Here is a 24,996-nt window from a genome sequence, read left to right on the forward strand (position 1 = left end):
GCATTGCATTATCACCTGGGAGTTTTTAAAAGAGGCACTTATGGACGAATTTGGGTTGCACTTATCGACGTCAGATGTGCATAATAAGTTACGCAATCGCAAGAAAAAATCAAACGAAACTTTTCGCGAGTACTTGTTGCACTCATGGAACTTGGAAAAGCTATTAAAACCAACGAACCTAATATAATTTCATAGTTCGTTAAGGGAATACCTGACTCAAGGGGAAATAAAACGGTTTTGTATCAAGACAAGTCGATTAAAGAGCTCAAGAAGCAAATCATGATCTACGAAAAAGTTCATTGTAGGCCAGTTACGCAGAGTTTAAAGAGCGTAAGTCAGCAGAATGTAGGCAGTGCAACAAGTGCCCAAACTTCGAAAGTATATTTTTTTTAATGCGGAAGCACAGCTCATATGATTCGGGATTGCAACAGCAAACAAATTTAAGTGTTTTAAGTGTCAGGGTATAGGACACAAATTGGTTGAGTGCACTCGTAAGGATGTTGCTACAATTAAAAAAGAAAGTGATGAAGCTAACGTAATAGACGAACAAAAAGTGTTTAATTTGGCTTTTAAAACTTTAGGGGTGGGGGGATGAAAATTAATGCACTGATCGACACTGGATGCAGCTTGTGCTTGATCAGGCGCGATATTTTTGACAAAATAAATTTTAGCGAAGACGTTAGCATTGCGCAACGCACATTATATGGCATATGCAAAAAAGAATTCTCCACTTTCGGTAGTTTTCGAACAGACATTGAGGCTGGTGGTTTAAGGATTTCGCAAACATTTCACATTACCAGTAATGATGCAATAGAATTTCTAGTGTTTATTGGTACGTCTATTTTAGAGAAAGTCGATATTAATGTGAAGCCGGAAGGTGTAGAGTTTGCGAATAGAGAAAACGCTAAGACAGCCTCTGAGAATGAACATGAAGATAGAATAGAACTACTTAAATTATTAAATAAATATTAAATAAATACTAAATATTATTAAATAAATATTAAATAATAAATGATTTAGAAGATTGAAGAGTACCCCATTGAAATGAAAATAGTCTTACAAGATGGCGTGCCAGTTTTACAACGTCCGCGAAGATTGTCTTAGGAAGACAAAGAGTTTGTTGAGAAACAAGTAGAGAAATGATTCAAGGTTCGATTCGAGCTCAAGGCCAGAACAATCATTTTTTTCTAATGATAATTATTGTTATTTTTTAATATTTATAAATTTGAAAAATTGTATTTTGTTTTTGGAATAGTAAGTAGAAAATTTTTCAGACAACCTGCCATAGCTGCGCAGATAGATCAAGGGTGCTAAGCCTTCAACATCAGTACGCTTTAGGTATGCTGCGCTAACCATTTAGCTATACAGCGGTGGTTTGTTTGACTGGAAAATTTGCTACTTCTATTCCTTTTTACCAACTATATTTATTCAGTGTTGCGCCATCTTGTGCAAATCACTGATAATGCTGGATTTTTGTTTATTGTCAATTACTTTGCTGACATTCCTAAGTGCTCATGGTTTATTAACAATTGTTTTTGTTTTTATCGGCCTATTGATAAATGATTCAAGGTTCGATTCGAGCTCAAGGCCAGAACAATAATTTTTTTCTAATGATAATTATTGTTATTTTGAAAAATTATATTTTGTTTTTGGAATAGTAAGTAGACAATTTTTCAGACAACCTGCCATAGCTGCGCAGATAGATCCATTTCGAAGGGTGCTAAGCCTTCATCATCAGTACGCTTTAGGCATGCTGCGCTAACCATTTAGCTATACAGCGGTGGTTTGTTTGACTGGCAAATTTGCTACTTCTATTCCTTTTTACCAACTATATTTATTCAGTGTTACGCCATCTGGTGCAAATCACTGATAATGCTGGATTTTTGTTTATTGTCAATTACTTTGTTTGACATTCCCAAGTGCTCATGGTTTATTAACAATTGTTTTTGTTTTTATCGGCCTATTGATAAATGATTCAAGGTTCGATTCGAGCTCAAGGCCAGAACAATAATTTTTTTCTTATGATAATTATTGTTATTTTTTAATTTTTCTAAATTTGAAAAATTGTATTTTGTTTTTGGAATAGTAAGTAGAAAATTTTTCAGACAACCTGCCATAGCTGCGCAGATAGATCCATTTCGAAGGGTGCTAAGCTTTCGTCATCAGTACGCTTTAGGCATGCTGCGCTAACCATTTAGCTATACAGCGGTGGTTTGTTTGACTGGCAAATTTGCTACTTCTATTCCTTTTTACCAACTATATTTATTCAGTGTTGCGCCATCTGGTGCAAATCACTGATATTGCTGGATTTTTGTTTATTGTCAATTGCTTTGTTTGACATTCCCAAGTGCTCATGGTTTATTAACAATTGATTTTGTTTTTATCGGCCTATTGATAAATGATTCAAGGTTCGATTCGAGCTCAAGGACAGAACAATAATTTTTTTTTCTAATGATAATTATTGTTATGTTTACATTTTTCTAAATTTGAAAAATTGTATTTTGTTTTTGGAATAGTAAGACAACCTGCCATAGCTGCGCAGATAGATCCATTTCGAAAGGTGCTAAGCCTTCATCATCAGTACGCTTTAGGCATGCTGCGCTAACCATTTAGCTATACAGCGGTGGTTTGTTTGACTGGCAAATTTGCTACTTCTATTCCTTTTTACCAACTATATTTATTCAGTGTTGCGCCATCTGGTGCAAATCACTGATAATGCTGGATTTTTGTTTATTGTCAATTACTTTGTTTGACATTCCCAAGTGCTCATGGTTTATTAACAATTGTTTTTGTTTTTATCGGCCTATTGATAAATGATTCAAGGTACGATTCGAGCTCAAGGCCAGAACAATAATTTTTTTCTTATGATAATTATTGTTATTTTTTAATTTTTCTAAATTTGAAAAATTGTATTTTGTTTTTGGAATAGTAAGTAGAAAATTTTTCATTTCGAAGGGTGCTAAGCCTTCATCATCAGTACGCTTTAGGCATGCTGCGCTAACCATTTAGCTATACAGCGGTGGTTTGTTTGACTGGCAAATTTGCTACTTCTATTCCTTTTTACCAACTATATTTATTCAGTGTTGCGCCATCTGGTGCAAATCACTGATAATGCTGGATTTTTGTTTATTGTCAATTACTTTGTTTGACATTCCCAAGTGCTCATGGTTTATTAACAATTGTTTTTGTTTTTATCGGCCTATTGATAAAATAACCAACTATATTTATTCAGTGTTGCGCCATCTGGTGCAAATCACTGATAATGCTGGATTTTTGTTTATTGTCAATTACTTTGTTTGACATTCGCAAGTGCTAATGGTTTATTAACAATTGTTTTTGTTTTTATCGGCCTATTGTTAAAATAAACCATGAGCACTTGGGAATGTCAAACAAAGTATTTGACAATAAACAAAAATCCAGCATTATCAGTGATTTGCACCAGATGGCGCAACACTGAATAAATATAGTTGGTAAAAAGGAATAGAAGTAGCAAATTTGCCAGTCAAACAAACCACCGCTGTATAGCTAAATGGTTAGCGCAGCATGCCTAAAGCGTACTGATGATGAAGGCTTAGCACCCTTCGAAATGGATCTATCTGCGCAGCTATGGCAGGTTGTCTTACTATTCCAAAAACAAAATACAATTTTTCAAATTTAGAAAAATTAAAACATAACAATAATTATCATTAGAAAAAAAAATTATTGTTTTGTCCTTGAGCTCGAATCGAACCTTGAATCATTTATCAATAGGCCGATAAAAACAAAATCAATTGTTAATAAACCATGAGCACTTGGGATTGTCAAACAAAGCAATTGACAATAAACAAAAATCCAGCAATATCAGTGATTTGCACCAGATGGCGCAACACTGAATAAATATAGTTGGTCTATGGCAGGTTGTCTGAAAATTTTTTTACTTACTATTCCAAAAACAAAATACAATTTTTCAAATTTAGAAAAATTAAAAATTAACAATAATTATCATTAGAAAAAAATTATTGTTCTGGCCTTGAGCTCGAATCGAACCTTGAATCATTTATCAATAGGCCGATAAAAACAAAAAAAATTGTTAATAAACCATGAGCACTTGGGAATGTCAAACAAAGTAATTGACAATAAACAAAAATCCAGCATTATCAGTGATTTGCACCAGATGGCGCAACACTGAATAAATATAGTTGGTAAAAAGGAATAGAAGTAGCAAATTTGCCAGTCAAACTAACCACCGCTGTATAGCTAAATGGTTAGCGCAGCATGCCTAAAGCGTACTGATGATGAAGGCTTAGCACCCTTCGAAATGGATCTATCTGCGCAGCTATGGCAGGTTGTCTGAAAAATTTTCTACTTACTATTCCAAAAACAAAATACAATTTTTCAAATTTAGAAAAATTAAAAAATAACAATAATTATCATTAGAAAAAAATTATTGTTCTGGCCTTGAGTTCGAATCGAACCTTGAATCATTTATCAATAGGCCGATAAAAACAAAAACAATTGTTAATAAACCATGAGCACTTGGGAATGTCCAACAAAGTAATTGACAATAAACAAAAATCCAGCATTATCAGTGATTTGCACCAGATGGCGCAACACTGAATAAATATAGTTGGTAAAAAGGAATAGAAGTAGCAAATTTGCCAGTCAAACAAACCACCGCTGTATAGCTAAATGGTTAGCGCAGCATGCCTAAAGCGTACTGATGATGAAGGCTTAGCACCCTACGAAATGGATCTATCTGCGCAGCTATGGCAGGTTGTCTGAAAAATTTTCTACTTACTATTCCAAAAACAAAATACAATTTTTCAAATTTAGAAAAATTAAAAAATAACAATAATTATCATTAGAAAAAAATTATTGTTCTGGCCTTGAGCTCGAATCGAACCTTGAATCATTTATCAATAGGCCGATAAAAACAAAAACAATTGCAAGTAGAGAAATGGTTATAAGCCGGCATTATTCAACACAGTTGTTTCAACTATGCGTCACCGATAGTAATTGCTAATAAAAAAGATGGGTCTAAGCGATTGTGTTGCGACTATCGATTGCCAAACAAGGAAATTATTCCAAATAGTTTTCCTATGGCACGTATTGATGGTGTTCTAGATAAACTCCAGGGAGCGAAGGTTTTCACTACGTTAGATTTGAAAGAGGTATTTTTCCATGTGCCTGTGAAGTTGAATCTAGAAAGTATACATCATTCGTAAAGCCAGATAGACATTACGAGTTTAAGTATGTTCCTTTTGGTATATTGCAACTCACATCCGTGTTTTGTCGCTTTGTTACTTTCATATTCAGAGATTTTATTAAAGATGGAACAATCGCCATATACATGGACGATATAATTATACCAGCATAAAACGAGGAGGTCGGAGGTCGAAACGCGTCTTTTTGATACCACCTTTTATAAAAGTTAGATGGTGCACGGTCTCATAAAACGTTACCGAATAAAAACAAAAAATTTAAAGCCGGTAGTTAAACCTTTTTTAATCAAACAATAATCAACAATTTTGTACAGATTTATAGAAAAAACAACCTTTAAACGAAGGATTACATTGAATAACTTTTTGACTTTATGGAGCGACATTCCGAAGTTGGACGAGGCTGGTCGCAGTTCGGATGCAGCCAAAATAGATGAAATTATGCGAACGTGAGTCCAATCGCTACTACCCACTACTCCTGGGAGTCCTGTTTTATAGTAAAATACAATTTTTGCTGTTTGGGTTTTAATCCACTTCGCACAAATATGTTCCTCAATAAGATCTAAAACCAGTCCAACACCAAAATAATTTGCACAGCATTTTTGATAGCTGCCATCAGCAAGGAATCTGAGTGTGGCGCATAATTTTAAAATAGGGATAAAGCCTTCCCTCGAACGCGTTTGCGAAAATGGTCCTTAATTGTGTTTAGTAATGAGCAAAATGCTTCCTTCAAATCTGAAAAATAACTTCATTTGAAGCTCATCATTTGTCACATTTTCTTACTTGGTACTTGGCAGTTCTAAGGGATTGGAATGATCACGCGAATGTTTTTCGTATTCGCGATATAGCAGTCGCCAACATTTTCGCCATTATAAAATAGATTTCATATAATATCCGTTTTGCTTTTAATAACAAAATCACTTTTGCATATGCTTAAATTTCCGCCACAAACTGATCAGCTGTTCATTTATCTGTCAAATCATCACTTTCTGAAGTTGGCAACTCAATTCAACTTCAACTGAAATAAGTTGCAACTCGTAATACCAAACGGGAGTTGAGTTGTCTTAAAGTTGAGTTGTTTTAATTACAACACAACAAAGTTGAGTTGTAAACGGTAATAGGGGCATTAATTGGGAGTTCGAAACGTGTCTTTTGATACCAACTTTGAAAATTTTTGTTAAAGATTAGGCGGTGGACGGTCTTGTAAAACGTTAAATTTTTTCAAAACAACTGCAAAGTTGTATGAGACAACTGCTAGTAATCAGTTGTAAGATTGTGACGTCTTTGACAACTACACCAACACAAGGTTGTAAACGGTAATGCCACAAAAAGTTGTTAGACTAGACAACTCAACCGACATTTTTTTGACAGGTTGAGTTGTAGTCCGTAATACCAAATTGCGAAATTTCAACCCAACCAGAGTTGAGTTGTAAACGGTAATAGGGGCAATATTGTGGCCATTGTTGACACACTATTCTGTTAATAAATAATCACAACAACAGAAACGGCAAGCAGCCACACTTATTACAAGGCAACGAAGAATATTCCACAAACATAACCAGCAGCTGGAAGTGAAGAGATATCTCACACACACACATGTAATCATCAGCCGAAGTTGTGACTTACACATACTCACGCGTATAGCTAAATAACCAAATATGCGATACAATTGTTCCATCTTCGTGAAAAGTCTAGAGCTTAGGAGAAATATGCGAACGAAGCAACAGAGGGTATAAAAGCAGCGCAAGATGAGGAGTAACTAATCAGTTTGATTTAAACACGCTATTAGTTGTGCAGTATAATTGTGAAGTACTACTCGCAAATTAGTCCAAATAAAAACCATTTTGCAATACTAAATGTTGGAGTTATCTATTCGACATTTCAGCGATTCGAACATTAGCAGGTGTATAATTCTCAGAAATCCCCAAAATTCGCTACGATAGTTTGTGTCGTATTCATTTGTTATATTGCAGTTTTTAATTGCGAAAATGTTAGAAAAGTTAATAACGAGTGGGAAAAATAATTTCACTTGCTAAGTGTGCCAGCACCCTTAGTCAAAGCAAATGTCAAATTGTTCTTCTTATACTTTGCTTGCAACAAAAGTTGCAAGTTTGCTACTTTTTCATGTCAGATGGCGCCAGTGTCGCTCAATCTACCGTTCTCCATAAAAGTACGTGCTATATACTCATAATGCAAAAGATTGAGTTAAACGCATCTTATACTACTTATGTGACGGGGCTTTACAACTCGAATTCTGCCACATATTTCTGTGTTTCGGCTCTTCCAATTGGATTTTTAATTTCGAACTTCACCTTCGGCTTCTTATCGCTGCCAACTGCTTGCACCTCAACGAACATGCGAGTATTGAAGTTACGCAGGTACCTGTCTCTGAAGACCCAACCCCACGGTGTAACTTAAACACTGATCAATATCCGTTGATCGGCGGCCCAACAAGTTGGTACCAATCGGCTGAATTGGGTGTTCAAGTCAACCAGCCTTGGTATGGCCGGGGGGACTATCTAACTCCGCCATTCCATTTCGGGTTAATGGCACCCGGTTGCACGGCAACTCCACCGCGAGTTCCGTGCTTGTCTCAGTATCCCTCTTTCATTGATTTATCTCAACATCTGATTAGACGCAGTAATCAGCATGAGATATGTGTTTTGTCGCAATTAAGGAAATGTGACCAACTTTTTCTGCCCCGTCGTGCCACAACAATGTATGTTACATTGTTGACGACGAACTGGTATTGCTTAAAGGCGGCACCTCCCTCCCACGCTATGCACCATCTTGTTATGACCAAAAACTCCAGTTCGCTGTGAACCAACTACCGATGTCATCTATCAGTGCAAGTGTCTTTCCAGCATAAATAACTACTTAAGTGTTCCATAGAGTGAGGGCGTCATATAATTCCTTGTGAATAAAACTATCTATTCTTTGGACAACAGACAGTGATGCTCACAAAGTGATGCTCACAAGTACTTACGACACAAACACTCGGAAGATACATCTTCATTAAACATGGTACTAAACCACTTGCCCAACAAGATATATCTCATTAGTCACAGGTACTAGTGCGTTCAGGATTATGTTGCAGTTTTATCTGCAACTTGGATCTGCATTATTTGCTACGTTTATACATGCCCACGTATTTCTCATCATTATTTGCTAATGTGGTATACAACTCCAATAAACTCGCTATTCTATAATCTTCCTCTTTATTTCTCTCCAATTGCGCTCCGTTTATCCACAATTTAGGGCTGTCGTCAACCTTTTATACCATAGACCTGTGTTGGAAGGCTTCCCCGCCTCAGCAATATCTTCGCAAAGCAGTCCGCCCACTGCAGTCATCTGACAACGTCAAATCTTGCCACAGTTTTGGATGCGGCCATCCGTTCTGCGAACGCCTCCTATTCGCAACACAGCCTAAAGCAGCTTCAAACATCTCAAAATACAAGATGAGCACCGGCCCACTCGCAAAATTATCGATTCTTTTCAGCTAAAAAATTACATACGTTTCTCCAAATATGCTCCATTTTTGCTTCCGATTGTCACAATTATGGGATGTGACCAACTCCTTCATCTGCCCCTCAGGGTCAGCTTTTCAATGATATTGGGTATATTGAGACAAGCAAGAGACCGAATTCCCTTGGGTCTAGGGCCCCAAGGGAAAACTAGTCTACTGAGAGCGTGTCATAAAGTGAACTCTTTTTTGAAATCACAGCCACCGCGATGCTCCCACAAGGGGGTCATCCCAAGACAGGAAGATGAGACCTGAATATAATGCAATATATTCAAATCACAACTGGCTTTTCCTGCTCCCGCGGTGGCACTTTATATAAGGACCATGCTTAGGGTCCCGCAGGTGATACGCCGTGTCCACTTTACTCCCTTTCGAGTAAAGTCACCTTACTCATGGATTGGTTAGCCATGATATTATGGTCGCCTTTTACGACCGGTATACCTACCGGGGGCATATTCTAACCCCTAGGTAGGTAGGTTGAACTGGCCGGTCCATGAGGCCCTCACATAGACTGATTGAGTCCGTAGTGTTACCAGAAGTTTGTTTTAACGACCAAACTGAAAAACCCTATCAAAAACCAGGACCTATGTTATAAAATAACTCCGTCCTCTTGGCAAATACTAGAAGCTTCCTAGGACTTAAGTCACTTGCTGCTTCTAGATCTGACAGCTGTATCACTCCTAATAGCTGGAGTCTTAGCCTGGCAAGTGCAGGGCACGAGCACAGAACGTGCTCGATCGTTTCCTCCTCCAACCCGCACTTCCTACACCTGCTATCACTGACCAAGCCTAATTTAAAGGCATGTGACGCCAGAAGGCAGTGTCCAGTCAGAATACCCGTCATGAGTCTACAGTCCTCTCTTTTTAATGATAGAAGCAACTGTGTTAGTCTAAGGTTGTAAGACCTACACATAATCTTCGACACTTTACAGCCCCGCGCTTGAACCCACGCCTTTTCTGCTTGGTCGATCATGTGCAGCTCTCGCCTTCGCTTAATCTCGCCCAATCTAATTGGGACGTCTACGGAGCAAGCTTCAAGGGATGCGCCCTTTTTAGTTAATTCGTCCGCTTTTTCATTCCCATCTATTCCCATATGCCCTGGGACCCAATATAGATGTATGCTTCTCCCTGTCCCGATTCTCTCCAGAGACTGCTTACACTCTAACACGCATTTAGATGCTGTGCTATGCGAGATTATTGCCTTAATTGCTACTTGACTGTCAATATAAAAGTTAACACGGTTGCAGCTTAAGCTACTGCTTTGGTTACGGCTAATATTTCCGCTTGGAAAACGCTACAGTAATCCGGCAGCCTGTAGGATCTGCTTAATTCCGGATCAGCGCAGTATACCGCAGACCCTACTTCTTCCACTATTTTGGAACCATCGGTGTACACATGTATCGCCTCGTCCGCCATTTGCGCACCCTTGCGCCAACCGTCCACCTCTATTGTGGCCTTAAGATCTCCCTCAAAGTGCAGGTAGGGAATCATGTAGTCTGTTCGTCTTGTGACTGAGGACGCTATACTACTATGACCATATGGTCGGCGCTCAAGCTGCCCCGAAGCATCGAGCCTGCTTGCGGTCGTTAACGCTTTGTTCTTTGCTACCAGGTCTACAGGTGGAATGTGCAGAATGGCATACAGTGCAGCCGTCGGGGTTGTTTTCAGGGCTCCCGTAATGCAAAGCATCGATAGTCTGCATACCCCATCTAATTTTTTGAGGTAGGTTGTTTTTTGTGTGGCTTTCCACCAAACAAGAACTCCATAGTATAGAATAGGGCTTACAATCGCTGTAAAAACCCAATGAGAAAGAGAGGGCGATAGGCCCCACGTACACCCCAGCATTCTTTTACATGCATAGAGTGCCGTTGAGGCCTTCTTGACCCTCTCCTCCACGTTGAGCTTCCATGACAGCTTACTGTCTAGGATGATTCCTAGATATTTTGTGCAAGGTTTCTCCTGTAAGTTCACCGCTCCTAACTTAGGCCTGGTCCAATTTGGGACCTTGTACCTCTTTGTAAACAAGACCATATCCGTCTTCTCCGCATTGACTTTCAGCCCGACATTAGATGCCCAGGTATGAATATCCCGAAGCGCCCGATCCATCAAAGAACTAATCGTTGGAAGGCATTTTCCACTTATGACAATTGCAACGTCATCTGCGTAAGCCGTAAGTTTTACGGGTCCCTCATCGAATTGCCTGGGCAGTTGGTTGATGACCAGTGTCCACAGCAGAGGTGATAGCACCCCTCCCTGCGGCGTGCCCCTGTCCACTGATTTCGTGGCCTCGTACAATCCCCATTGTGATGTAATCTTTCTGCAATTTAACATGCAGCCGATCCATCTGATTAAGGCAGGATGTACTTTAATGTAATTAAGACCATCCATAATCGCCCATTTTGCAACATTATTGAAAGCCCCGGCAATGTCCAAGAAGACTCCTAGAGCATACTCCTTATATTCCAGGGATTTCTCTATGCTTATTTCCACCCTATGCAATGCGGTGTCTACCGACTTGCCTTTGGTGTACGCATGCTGTGTTGTGGAGAGCAGCTTTTCATCCACGTTGGACTTTATGTACACATCTATCAGCCTCTCAAAGGTTTTGAGCAGAAATGATGTTAAGCTAATGGGTCTATAGTCTTTGGGATACACGTGACCGATCTTCCCCGCCTTTGGTAGAAAAGCTACACGAGCAGTTCTCCAAGAATGCGGTACATGATTCAGTCTTATGCACCCATCGAATATTATTTTAAGCCATTCCACGACCGCCCTACTTGAGACTTGTAGCATGGCCGGGAATATACCATCTGGGCCCGGCGATTTAAACTTAGAAAACGTCTTCACTGCCCACTCGATCTTGGTATCGGTCACCAAGCCCGGCACCACTAGCTCCGTGATCGAAGTGTGAGTGATGTCTGCTGGTTCTTCTAAACCGTCTCCCGATGGGAAATGTGTAGCGAGAAGCACCTCAAGGGATTCCTCACTATCACGTGACCATTCCCCGTTCTCTTTCTTTATTAGTCCCTGGACTATGTTTCCCTTTGCTAGGACTTTTTTCAACCGTGCTGTTTCACTGGAGCACTCTATGTCCGTACAGAAACTTTTCCATGAGTTTCTCTTCGCCCTGGTAATTTCACGCTTGTAGATCCTCAGTAGATCCCTGTACTCGTCCCGACACGCTTCGCTTTCCGCGGTCTTTGCGAGTTTAAACATTTCTTTTACCTGTCTTCTTAGAAGACTCAGCTCATTGCTCCACCATGGCGGCTTTGCTTTTCCTCTGAATCTTCTTAGAGGGCAAGCTTTGTTATACGCAGTCATAAGCGTCCTTGTTAGGAATTCATTCGACTCCTCCAGTTCCTCTACATTAGCAACCTCTTTGGGTTGTCCCAGTTTCGTTTCTACATGTTTCTGGAATTTAGTCCAATTCGTTGCCCTAGGGTTTCTAAAGGTTCCTCCCTTCTCTACCCTCTTTAGTGGGATGCTGAAGCTTATATACGCATGGTCGGAGAAGGATGGTCTATCGAGAACCATCCAATCATACCTTGATGCACGCTCGGAGCTCAATGTAATATCCAGAACATTGCTGGATGTTGGACCAATGTATGTAGGAACATTTCCCCTGTTGGCTATCTGCAAATTGGTTTGCAGGATGTAACCGTTCGTTCGTATCTGCTCCTCCCCACGCATTGTGGTGCGCATTTGCATCTGCGCCTATGACCAACCGCCCTTTGCGCCCTTCCTCCTGTACTAGCCCTTTGCACTCCATCGGTGGAACCTCCGCAGCCATGTAGCAGGACGCCAGGATAAATGCCTGCTATTCTTTTGCTCAACGGCCACCGCTACGAGATCCTCGGTGGTGTAATTAGGCAGCATATATGAATGCAGCTGTTTCCTTACCATTACTACAGCTCGCACGCGTCCTTCCGTTTGTGCGTAGTAAACGCCAAACCCGCGCGCGCTAAGTCCAGAAACCTTTCCTCCCGATGAGAGCCACGGCTCCTGGATCAGCGCCACGTCAAACGAACCCTCCTCAAGGGTTAGGAGGAGTTCGCTCGACGCCACTTTACTGTGTTGGAGGTTTATCTGTAGGACTCGCAGCACCATTGGGCTATTTGTCCCCCTCCAGCACCTTCGTCTTGACGTCGTCGTCCTCCTCTTGCCCTTTTGGTTTAGAGTATTCGAGGCCCCCTTCATCCCCTCGTGAATGTTGTGCCGTGTGTTCCTCTGTGCGAGTCACAGCACGATTTAGCGGTTGGTCCTCTTCTAGCACGTTCGTGGTGACGTCGGGGACCTCCACCTGTCTTTTTTCCCTTAGGCCTCTGAGGTCCTTTTCGACTTCGCCCACTTCCAGCGTGTTAGGATTTTTATCCTCGGGACTTCTTTTCCTGAGTCGCATGTAAATTTTGCCAGTGCCAAAGGACATTTTGCCAAGCTGCGTGTACAAAATATCCTCCGCCTGCTTGTTTATTTGGAAGATGTAGAACTGACCATCCTCGGTAGGCCGAGATACAGTAAGTACCTTCCAATCCTGTGTCCGTATGTTCGGATTCTGATTCTGCAGAAGTCGCAGTGTATCCTCCGACTTCATCACGCATGGTATCCATACCTTAACTTTTGGTACCGTGGGGATTTGCGCTTTATCCACCACCTCAAACCGCGCGTTCGTGCCTTGCCTTTGGAGGTTTGGAACGACTTCCTCCAGCCACCGCAAGCTCGCGATGTTGTCGCACGCTATCATCTTCACACCATTATACCATACCCCGAATCAAAGGTTGGAAGGGGCTTACTTGGTTGTTCCCGCATCATCTTAAGCATTAAGCTAATAAGCTCCCTTTCCACAGATCCCCACCTTTCAGTAGTCATTTGTCCGAACGGACTGCTACGATCAACCAGCGCCACAGTCAGTGACTGCTTTGCCACATCACTCATCTTCTCGGGAAAAGCAGGAGTCTTAGTGTTATCTCCCTTTGGAACCTCCGAGAACACCGGAGTCTTCGCGTTAACTCCCTTTAGCGCCTCCGAGAAAGCCGGAGTCTTAGCGTTATCTCCCTTTGGCTTATCTCCTACTTCCGTAGTTGGAACTTCCCTCTGACTGGCAGCTTTCGAGGTAGTTGCTACCTCGCTATTGAAACCAATCTGTCTTACAGCTTTGGGCCTACTTGTCTTGTCTATGCGACTGCCCTGCGTCGCGGCTCTAGGACTGGGTCCTTTCTGCCTCTTGAAAGCAGGCTTGTCGCCTTCTGCCGAACGTTGCCTCTTCATTCTGCCATTCGACGCTTCTTCCTCCTCGTACCGGTTGCAGAACCGAGGGTGTCTCGCAGCAAACCTTTTGAACTGCCTTCGACCTACTTCTACCGCTTCATGGGCCCATTCCAAGCGCTCGATCTCCACTTCTGTTGGGTCGACCACTGCTCCCAAGCGTTGTACAATTCTTAGTGCTGCACGGTACTGCGAGAGAGCTCTTTTACTTCCTCTGCTCCGTACCCTTCTCCACTCTTCTACTCCGTTTTCATTTGTGTGCTTCTTCAACACGGAGTTCATTGAATCAGCACTACCCTCGCTCCCCGAGTCCGACGCATCGCTTAATTCGTATTTGTCGTCCTTGGATTGCGACTGAGTCCTCCTCTTTACATCCTCCTTATTACATTCAGGTAATGAGTTGTTCATCTTGGTCGTACGACCACCTGCCCGACAAGGCGGGCTCAGCGGTCCAGTATTATATACGGGGAAAGAACCGTCCGCCACAGCAGCGCCCCTTACTGCGGTAAGGCCATAAATACTTCCCGAGATGGCCCGGTATCGGGAAGGCTCCGTTCGAATACAGCCGAATTTATCCCCTGGCTGCAAATCGTCCAATAGGCACGGTCCGCATAACACCCTGGATTAGGGGGTTGGCAGTTCTTGGTCACCGACATCCCGCCGCCCTCCTATGAGGCGAAACGGCGTAGATGTCAGTCCTAAACAGCTCCGCCTCATAGTCGGGCGCTATGGAGCTCGGCTAAGCCCTCACACCAACGACAAGGTGCCTACCCTAGTGAGGGATTCTAACCCCTAAACCTCAGCGAACAATAAGAATCATTGTGGATAAAACAAGTGTGATATCTTATCCGTCAATTGCCTGACAGGGTGTTCAATATGGCGGCGCATAGGGCCGGCTATCTTCAGCGGGTGATAGAAAGAGATACAGAATGAGAGAGCGATATTCAATTAAAAATCATGTTATCCATTCTATTTGTTTTATCCACAATGATAAGAATCGCCTCCTTCGTTTTGCTTACTTATTTTTACTCGTTAAAAGATCTTCGGCTTTTGCACGTTATATTTGAGTACAGACGCCATTTAGCTACTCTACTTGCATTGCAGTCGCAGCGAATTCTGCTTTACGCGCTGAATTCAACTGCTACATCTTTGATGACAGAAATTAGAAAATTCTGGCCACCGCACTTTATACGATTTTTACGACGCCGGCTGATCTTTCTGTATCACTTGAATTTTTGTTTGTCAATGATAAACGTTTATGGACGTTTATTTGTATGTATGTAATTCGGTTGAGTGTTTAAAGACACTATTCGGAACAAGTATTTAGCAAAACATACACTAAACTCGGGTTGAGCCTCCAATATTTGTAGTGATTAAAAAATATAAAATATTTATTTAAAAACTTATTAAAGTTAATTTTACAGGAATTGTTACAGTTGGAAATAAACGTGTTAAAGGATCACGGTGCAAACTTCTCGGCACGACGTCAAATGTTCAACTGTCGTTTTCGTATCTTTCAAAGTCGGCGTTTCATTAAAAACGTTTTAATATGCAGGGGTGTATTTAATTAGGTGTAGCATTTAGGGTTGTGTTGGATTGGCTCTTACGATGGTTTAGTACGTTCAACCACTTTTGGTCTTTAACCCCAATCCCACATATATATAAAATATATATTATGCAACCTTCAGGGATTGGGACAAGGTTACGGAGGGGAGGAGTAGGAGACTGAGAAAGAGATAGATAGAGAGATAGGAGTAGATTGAGCGGAGAGGGACAAGAGAGAAAAGGGATGGAAAAGATGGAGAGGGACAAATAGATGTAGAGAGATCAGTGAGTAAAAAGATAGAGAAAGGAGGAAGCGAGAGTAAGAGGTAAAAACTTCTTTATGCATCTGGACCAAAGTTAGGACAGACCAACGTCTGCCCGGTCTGCTAGTATATCTGTAAATATCTCGATCTCTGTTTCATCTGGAAAACAATTTTATCCTAAATATTACAACCTAATAGAGCATCTTTCAAAGTTTCTGGTCAGGTAGCAAAATTTCACCCATGTTTAATTGCCATCGGGTTGTGATGCGTGTTAAAAGTTTCAAGACTTTAGCGGTTTGGGGAGTTACCCAAAACGGGATCGCAACATTCCCCAATTTTGTAACTGAATTCGCTGAAAAACATGAAACGGAACTAATAAAATGGAAGTAAAAACACGTTGTCTACTAAAAGGAGTACATTTTTTTATAATAAGAGGTTACAGGATTATTAAAAATGAAGATGGAGTATGGGGCCTCTAAATTTTTTCCTCTCAAGTCCGGATTTTCTATTGACGCCCTGTATTCAGTGATTGTAGCCCAAACATGATTTCAATCAATTAACGTAAGTTGGAATTTTTTCAATCACATTTGATTTCAATATTTGTTTATTTTATGATTACACTAAAATTTGAATGCAGTCTTAACCAGCTGCTATGTTCTACATATGTACTAATATATTATCAATGTACTTACTCTCCAGCGCCGATTGACAAGCTTTCCATATTGCCTTTAATGAAATATAAATTATCGCCGGTCCAATGAAACACTTTGAAACTGGGATTAAATTTGTATAACAACGATTCACCTGTCCCGTAGAAGTGATCTGACACGTGTAACGAGCATGATGTTAATGCACCAAAGACCTATATCCAAATGAATACAAATACATAGATTAGGAAGTGTATAGTAGAAGAAATATTATCTTTTTTTACGTTTTTATTTGTGTCTTGTATGACAATTAAGATTGGACTTTCTAGTTTCTGCATCTTTCGGTAAAGGGAATTTAACGAGAAACCATGCTGCGATGTGCTGAAAACCAATGACCAAGAGTAACCCTGAGCGCGAGCGGGCAAATGTCCACAAAGCTTTTCACTGTAATAAACAAATAAATAATAAAGTTTTCCTTTTAAATATCTATATTTCTAAATAAATTATATTGAATGAAGTATCCTATTTCCAAAGGGCAAATTGGCCAAACGGCTTGACCGATTTTCATGAAGTTTTCGAAAAATGAAAATTTCTCAGGAAAATAGTTACAGCATTATTAAAATCCCCGAGATGCACATTCATCTACACAATATCATTGCCTTTCTTGAAAAAAAAAAAACTCCACCAATAATGTAAAGAAAACCTGCTACAAAACGAGTCCCATGGCATATCTCCACTTTGAGCTTTAGGCATCTGAAAGGATTTAACGCTAAATTTTGCAAGTTTTATTCATACATAATTTAATCTCGAAACGCAGAAGATTTATGTTAAATACTCATTAAAACTTCAATCCATTCTTCAATTATATCAATATTTCAGGTATGATAACCTTCAATTTATATGTTGTGCAATTTTTCGAAAGAAAAATATTTTAAGGTAGCAGGAGCTTTTTATTCATGGATGAGAGATGTTTTTTGAAGGTTTTCCAGTTTATGTCCAGATTTTTATTGCCAAACGTTAGTACAATACAAAATTTGTCAAAATAGATATGTTTTTGATTTGTGAAAGTGTATGTGCTTAATTCGAAAATGTTAGTTATGTTTGTGTCTGAAAAACTTAACAAAATTTAAACTGTGCATGTTGGGACCACAATATGAAAAAATAATATGTCAAATAAATCTACATTGAATACAGTGCAGGTTAAAATATGAGATTTAATAAATCTTTACAGTTAAGCTCTAGGAGGAGATATGCTATTAAATCATATAAAAAATTTATAATATTATTTCAGTTATTTTTTTATGGGAAAATACTTAAATGTAGGAACAAATTTTACTACCAAACTTTAGAGCTAGGAAAACGCATTAATTTTTTATTGCATTAGCATTTTAATTGTATTGTGTATTGAGTTTTAAAAATTTATGTAAATGAAAAAGTTCCGTGCATTAGATTTGAAAATTTATTGTGAATATAAAACTTCAAAGCATTAAATTTCAAAAAATAGTGCTTACGGATTTTCTTTTGCATTTTCAATAAAGATCCATTAATTTCGACGCAATAAATGTAAAAAATGCTTTAAAACCCGTTACCATTTTCCATTACTTTTATACGATTTAGGGGCATATTATGTACATGTGTGAGCCAGATATATGTAGTATATAGATATAGCCTTTGTGAAATTTTTGATATTATAAAGTGGTGAATATTAGTGACTGCGACGCAAAGTGTCACAGCGTAATACATAATCTGAAGAAAGGTCTTGATCGGGCAAGAAGAAATCTATTGAGCTTTATCCCGCGGAGCCAAAAAGTAGTCATAAATTTTAATTGCTATTGTTGAGCCGTCAGCTATGTAATACATCATGGTAACACCTTCAGGTGAGAACCACAGCTTCGAAGTACAAAAATTAAATAAAACTTGCTATAGTTACTATACTGCTCTTGGCCATGACATAGTTTCCTATCCGGGTTTCCATGCCGCTCGGATTGTTCAAGAATTTCGGAATAGACTGTAAAAAAAGAGCTACGAGGGTTAAGTCCCACAAGAACCCTACTCCCCGCTTATTCTGTGACTCATCTCAGACCTTACTACGTTTAGGGCGGTGGTTATGCTATGCGTTTTACGGTTCGGAGCGTGTAAGTGTGTGGCCAGATTCATCAACTAGTAAGGAAGTATCGTGTTCTGAAATGCTGATTCACAGAATTGACGTAAGAACAAACTTTTCATTGCGTTTTATAGGTTTGGGCGGGTTTTCATGGTTGATGATACTTTTCATAACTAAAACAGCAACTAAGGTCCTTAGGTGATTCCCCAGTCTGGTCGTGATTGTCTACCCAGTACCCCGGCTTTAAACTCCGATAGCAGGCAAAACTATGTAAAACCAACGTCAAAATTCAATAGGAAGTTTCTAAAAACCCATGGGGGAATCTCCAGGTGAAGTAAATAAACAAAGACAGAAGATGTACGCTATCTGAAACGGTAGGGATGTATTTTCAACGGTGGAAGAGGGTAACATTTTTACCCGCTTTTAAAAAATATGAGCAGAAAATTAATACTTTGCTACGAAAGCCATTACAGAAAATGGTTTTTTCAGCATATCAGTGTCACCTAACGCCAAAGGGAATATAGAGGACCAGTGCGAGTGTGGCATCGAATAAAATGAAAAAACTTAAACTGTGATGAGCAATAAAGTTTAATAATGCGCCTAAAGTAAACTTATGTCATGCTTATCTCAACTTTAACTAAAGTTGAAGCTTTCATCGAAAGACCGGACATAAAAGGGTGTTATCCATTATATAGTTCAACTATAGTAACTTTGCGCACTTAAACGGGTTTCGGGTTCGGTGAAAAGTTTTACAGTCCCACTTGGAAGTGACCATAATACTTCTAAATGTGTTTCCATCCCTAAAAATGAATTGATATTGCCGTCTGCTCTGTTGATTTGTCATTGAGAGTCGGAACTAAAATATATGCACTTCTAATATATTATACAAACTTGATCAGAAGATCCCCAAAAAACTCCTGACAGTTGAATTCATGATGTATTACTAATGTTACCCAGTTATTAATTACTAAAATATGCCAGGGGATATACTAGTTCCGCGGCAGTCGGCCTAGAAAAAGAGGATGCTGATCCGATAAAGCCGGATTCATATATTCTAAATTATAATCCATAACTGTAACATTCCTCTCATCTTAGTGGTATAATTTTTAGGGCAAAACAACAACAGTGAGTTACAATTTTTATTTTTTGTAACTAAAAAAAAAAAAATGTAAGGCGCGATAACCTCCGAAGAGATCTAAGGCCGAGCTTCTCTTCCAATTTGCGTCGTGCTCCTCTTGATTTTCACTACAAATTAGTCGGACGGGACCTACATGTTTTATGCCGACTCCGAACGGCATCTGCAAGGCAGATGAGTTTTCACTGAGAGCTTTTCATGGCAGTAATACACCCGGAGCTCTTGCCAAACACTGCCGAGGGGCGACCCCGCTTAGAAAAATTTTCTTCTAATTGAAAAACCTTATTTCTAAAATTTTGATTTTGCTTTGCCCGGGGTGCGAACCCAGGGCATACGGTGTGGTAGGCGGAGCACGCTACCATCACACCACGGTGGTAACTATATTTAGAAATACATTGTTTTATCGAAGTTTTTACGTAAATAAGGTGTAATACGAAAGTTTTGGTGTACTTTATGCAGGAAAGACAAAAACATTTCTCGAAAGCCTTCAGTAGCGCTTACTTACTTAATTGGTGCTTAACCGTTTAAACGGTTGTGGCCGTCCAACAAGGCGCGCCAGTCGCTCCTTCTCTCTGCCAACCGACGCTAATTGGTCACACCAAGGGAGTTTAAATCGTTTTCCACCTGGTCCTTCCAGCGGAGCGGGGGCCGCCCTCTACCTCTGCTTCCATAGGCGGGTTCCGATAGAAACACTTTCTTGGCCGGAGCGTCATCTTTCATTCGCATAACTATGTTGATGTCTGCGTATAGCTCGTACAGCTCATAAATCTTTCGAAGAACATCTCTCGAACACTCCCAGAGACGTTTCATCTAATGTTGTCATGGTCCATGCTTCTGCGCTCTATATCAGGACGGGAACTATAACTGATTTGTACAGTATGATTTTCGTTTGCCGACCTACAATTGCCTACCTAGTCCAAAGTAGCATTTATTGGCAAAAGTGATTCTTCGCTGGATTTCAGAGCTGATGTTGTTGCTAGTATTGATGCTGGTTCCCAAATAGACGAAGTCTTTTACTATTTCGAAATTATGGCTGCCAACAGTAGCGCTGAATCCAGTAGCGCTGCAGAGGCGAAAATCCTTGTTGGATATGACGTGAATACAAATAGTTTATTTTAACAAAGACCTGTTTCAATTTATATACATACATATAATGGAAACATCAACAATATGAACGTAATAGTTTAGCACGGCCTTACTTATGAAAGCCAACATGAAAGATACTCAAATGATGAATATCTACAGTTAAATCCAGTATAGGTTCATCGATATTCACCTACTAGTTTATGTGAAAAAAGTACTAAAACTACCTCACTTTACTCCTGAAAAATGCAAAAAAAAACACCACTTTTCGGGGACAACATTGGCGAAAAATTTTCAGATAGCCGAATGACAGAACAAAGAAGAATTTAGAGCGAGACTATTGACGGCTTACTTCACCTGGTTATTCCACCATGCTAAAAACCGAAATAATGGCATACAAATTTTGAAAATCTTATGTCAAATAACCAAGCTACGATATTGAAAAAAAAAAAAAACACGGCATTGGAATTCTTATCTACCCAGTGGTGTTGTAGAGAATACTGTTAAACCTGGTAGCAGGGTAATGTGAGAAGGAAGAAAAGCCTTGCAAAGAATGAGCAAGGAATGCGAGTCGAAAACTGTCATAATAAAAGCTGCTACAAGACTGTGAGAATTGGGTCTTCCAACGGAGAGATCCGGTTTCATAACAATAACCTCAACCAAGACAAAGACAGAGGGTCTTGTTTTTAACACATTTGTATTAATCATGTTGCAGACTTAAAATTTGTTGCAATTAACAAACAAAGAAGACGGAGAATTAGTTTTATTTGCTAGGCATGGAGCTCTTAAGATTAACTAATGATTCAAATTTGCAATCCGATAAGCTTTGCCGCTTGGGAGCGTTAGCCATAGTTGCAAACGTAAATAGCCGCTCAACTTGAGCCGATGATGGCAAGGGGGTATTATATTTTAAAAATGGTTTTTTAACAATAGGGAACTTGTTTAAAGCATTCATCGATAAAGTATTGTGATATAACAAGTTTTCAATTTCGCACTAAGTTGACCGCTCATTTTGAAAACTCCCCCACAATATGATGGAGGGAAAGAAAAGAAAAGGCCGTTTTTTTAAAAAGTATTGAAATTGATACATTTTTGTATCCAACTACATATATTTACTAATATACGCTAAGTCAAAGTAGGTCAAGGCGGCTGCAGCGATATAGGATTAGTGGCTGGCCCTATTCTAATTAACTGGCCCTTAACTGTTTAAACGGTTATGGTGGTCCAACAAGGCGGGCCAGTCGCTTCGCCTGGTCTTTCCAGCGGAGTGAGGGCCGCCCTCTTCATCTGCTCCCATAGGCTGGTTCCGATGGGCATAATAGCATAGCCGCTTTGTTTTAATTCGTTGGACTAAGTTGGTGTCTGCATTAAGCTCGTACCGCTCATCAATAAATCTTCTTCGGTACTCGTCATGGCCGCCGCGTATAGGCCCACAAATCTTTCGAAGAACTTTACTCTCGAACACTCCCACAGCCGCCACATTTGATGTTGTCAGGGTCCATGCTTCTGCACCATATAGCAGGACCCGTACGAAAAGTGACCTTTATCAATTGCCTACCTGGTCCAAAGTAACATTTATGGGCAAGAGTGATTCTTCGCTAGATTTCTAGACAATTTTCTTTGTCTTAATGCTGGTTCCTCAATAAAAAGTCTTTTAATATTTCGAAATTATTGCTGCCAAGGCGCAAGTTCGCCGATTCTTTGATTGTTGACGTTTTTTCACCATCAAACCCATCTCTCCTACTTATTTTTCCAGATTTGGATAAGCAGAATTCACGGCGCGTGTGTTCATGCCGATGATGTCGATGTCGTCGGGGTTTAAGGTGCTGACAAGTGCAATAAAAAGCTTTATAGCTTCAAAGCTTCCGCAACCCAATTATCAAGCTCACTTACGCAAGGGGAATTGTTCCCGAGATGGTCGGGCTAGTACCTTAATGGTGCTTAGTACCGAAACGTACCGGATCTATATCTGGCAAAGGACCATCAACATCGTTAATACAACAACAACAACATGTCAATGTCGTCAGCGTACGACAGTCATTGCAAGCTCTAATCGAAAGAATATTGTCCCAGAGAGGGTTAAGGTTTGCAGGTTGTATAATTTTCTCCAGTATCAAATTAAATAAATTGCACGATAGGGGGTAAACCTTTCTGAAATATCGTTTAGTTTCCAACGGCTCGGAGAGGGCCTTACTAATTCTGACTGAGCTGATGATGATGATGATGAGCAGGCAAAGCGGCGTATCCGAAGCTAAGGTGCAATCAGCCGATTTACTGATTGTTGCGATCTTTCGCACCCTTGGCAGGGCCATATATACGATACTAAGAAGGCTGATTCCGCGCTGGCGGAGTTTGCAGGATCCCCCTTCTTGTGGACTGATCATAAAACACCTAAATTCCAGTCGTCGAGCATGCACTCATGCGATCATATTTTGCTAAGAGTTGATGTATGCGCCTTACGAAATTCTCATCACCGTATTTGAGTAGCTCCGCAGGCAATCAATTAGCACCCGTGTCCTTCTTATTTTTTAATTTTTTATTGCTATTGAAATTTACATTGAATTTTAAAATGTAATGCATTAAATACATTAGCTGAATGCTTTAGTTGGACATTAATGGATGAAATAATTAATGCCAGCTCTGCCTCACATAAACTTAATTAGTCTATAGTGTTGTTACCAGAAGTTTGTTTCACGCCCAAACTGAAACCCCTATCAAAAACTGGGTTAAAAAATAACTTACTCATAAAACCGGGGTTTCTCCTGGTGAGCACCGGGCACGTGTCAAAAGTGGGTAAAACAAAAAAAAAAAAAATTTGGCTGTGCCGAAGACTTCATACCTTTCTTGAATGGGGCTGAACAATAATCTTATCCCATTCGTAACATCCAAATAATGCGCTGTATAAGATAAGAAATATATAGTGAACAGATGTACATACCTAAACGATTGCAAGATAAATATAAAAAAATGGCAAAAGCCCCTTATCTGAACGATCGGTTGTATGGGATATATATTATATATAGCTCCGATCGAAATGATTTTTACAGGAAATCTTCTAGGATATATTAGAATATATATCACCAAGTTTCACGTTTTTATATTGGAAACTAAGGGAGAAATGGTCAAAACTCTTTCTATCTGAACGAACTGTTGTATGGGATAGGTATATACTATATACATATAGCTCCGATCAAAGTGATTTTTTCAGAAAATCTTCTACGATATATTAGAATAAATATCACCAAGTTTAACGTTTTTATATTGGAAATTAAGGGAGAAATTGCCAAAAAATCGTTCTATCTGAACGATCGGTTGTATGGGATATATACTATATATAGCTCCCATCAAAGTGATTTTTTCAGCAAATCTTCTATGATATATTAAAATATATATCACCGAGTTTCACGTTTATACTTTCTAAATTAAGGGAGAAATGGCCAAAAATCTTTCTATCTGAACGATCGGTTGTATGGGATTTAACTATATATAGCTCCGATCAAAGTGATTTTCTTAGGATAACTTCTATGATATATTAGAATATATATCACCGAGTTTAACGTTGATACTTTCTAAATTGCGGCAGGAATGACCAAAATCGGCTCATCTGAACGATCGGTTGTATGGGAGATATATGTTATAGTGGTCCGATCCTACCGATCATTGAGATATCTCAAAATTAATTAAAAAAACAATAACCATTACAAACAATTATTGTTCTGGACTTGAGCTCGTTTCGAAACGTGAAAGCTTTATCAATAGGCCGATAAAACAAAAACAATTGTTAATAAAACAAGCACTTGGGAAATGTCAAACAAGTAATTGACACTAAACAAATCCCACATTATCAGTGTCTTGCAACAGACGGCGCAACGCTGATCAAATATAGTTGGTAGAGAGGAATAGAAGTAGCAATTTATCAGTCAAACCGAACACCGCTGTATAGCTAAGTGGTTAGCGCAGCGTTCCTAAAGCGTACTGATGATGAAGGCTTAGCAACCTTCGAAATGGATCTATCTGCGCAGCTATGGCAGGTTGTCTGAACAAAAATTTTCTACTTACTATTCCCAAAACAAAATACAATTTTTCAATTATAGAAAAATTAAAAAAACAATAATAATTACAAAAAATTATTGTTCTGGCCTTGAGCTCGTTTCGAACCTTGAATCCTTTATCAATAGGCCGATAAAACAAAAACAATTGGTAATAAAGCAAGAGCACTTGGGAAATGTCAAACAAG

General features: G+C 39.6%; 1 protein-coding gene across 7 annotated transcripts in view; it reads right to left on the bottom strand.

The window, feature by feature from the left end:
* Positions 1-24,996, bottom strand: part of mtd (mustard) — a 2,476,738-nt gene that overhangs the window by 97,534 nt on the left and 2,354,208 nt on the right. For all 7 annotated transcript variants that reach the window (XM_067759877.1, XM_067759878.1, XM_067759880.1 and 4 more), the window contains 2 exons: positions 16,722-16,881; positions 16,483-16,652 (listed from right to left, as the gene is read on the bottom strand). In XM_067759877.1, the coding sequence (XP_067615978.1) occupies positions 16,483-16,652; positions 16,722-16,881 (330 nt within the window). The remainder of the gene's footprint in view (positions 1-16,482; positions 16,653-16,721; positions 16,882-24,996) is intronic.

This window comes from Eurosta solidaginis, chromosome 1 (genome assembly GCF_040869045.1).
Source record: "Eurosta solidaginis isolate ZX-2024a chromosome 1, ASM4086904v1, whole genome shotgun sequence".
Taxonomy (NCBI): domain Eukaryota; kingdom Metazoa; phylum Arthropoda; class Insecta; order Diptera; family Tephritidae; genus Eurosta; species Eurosta solidaginis.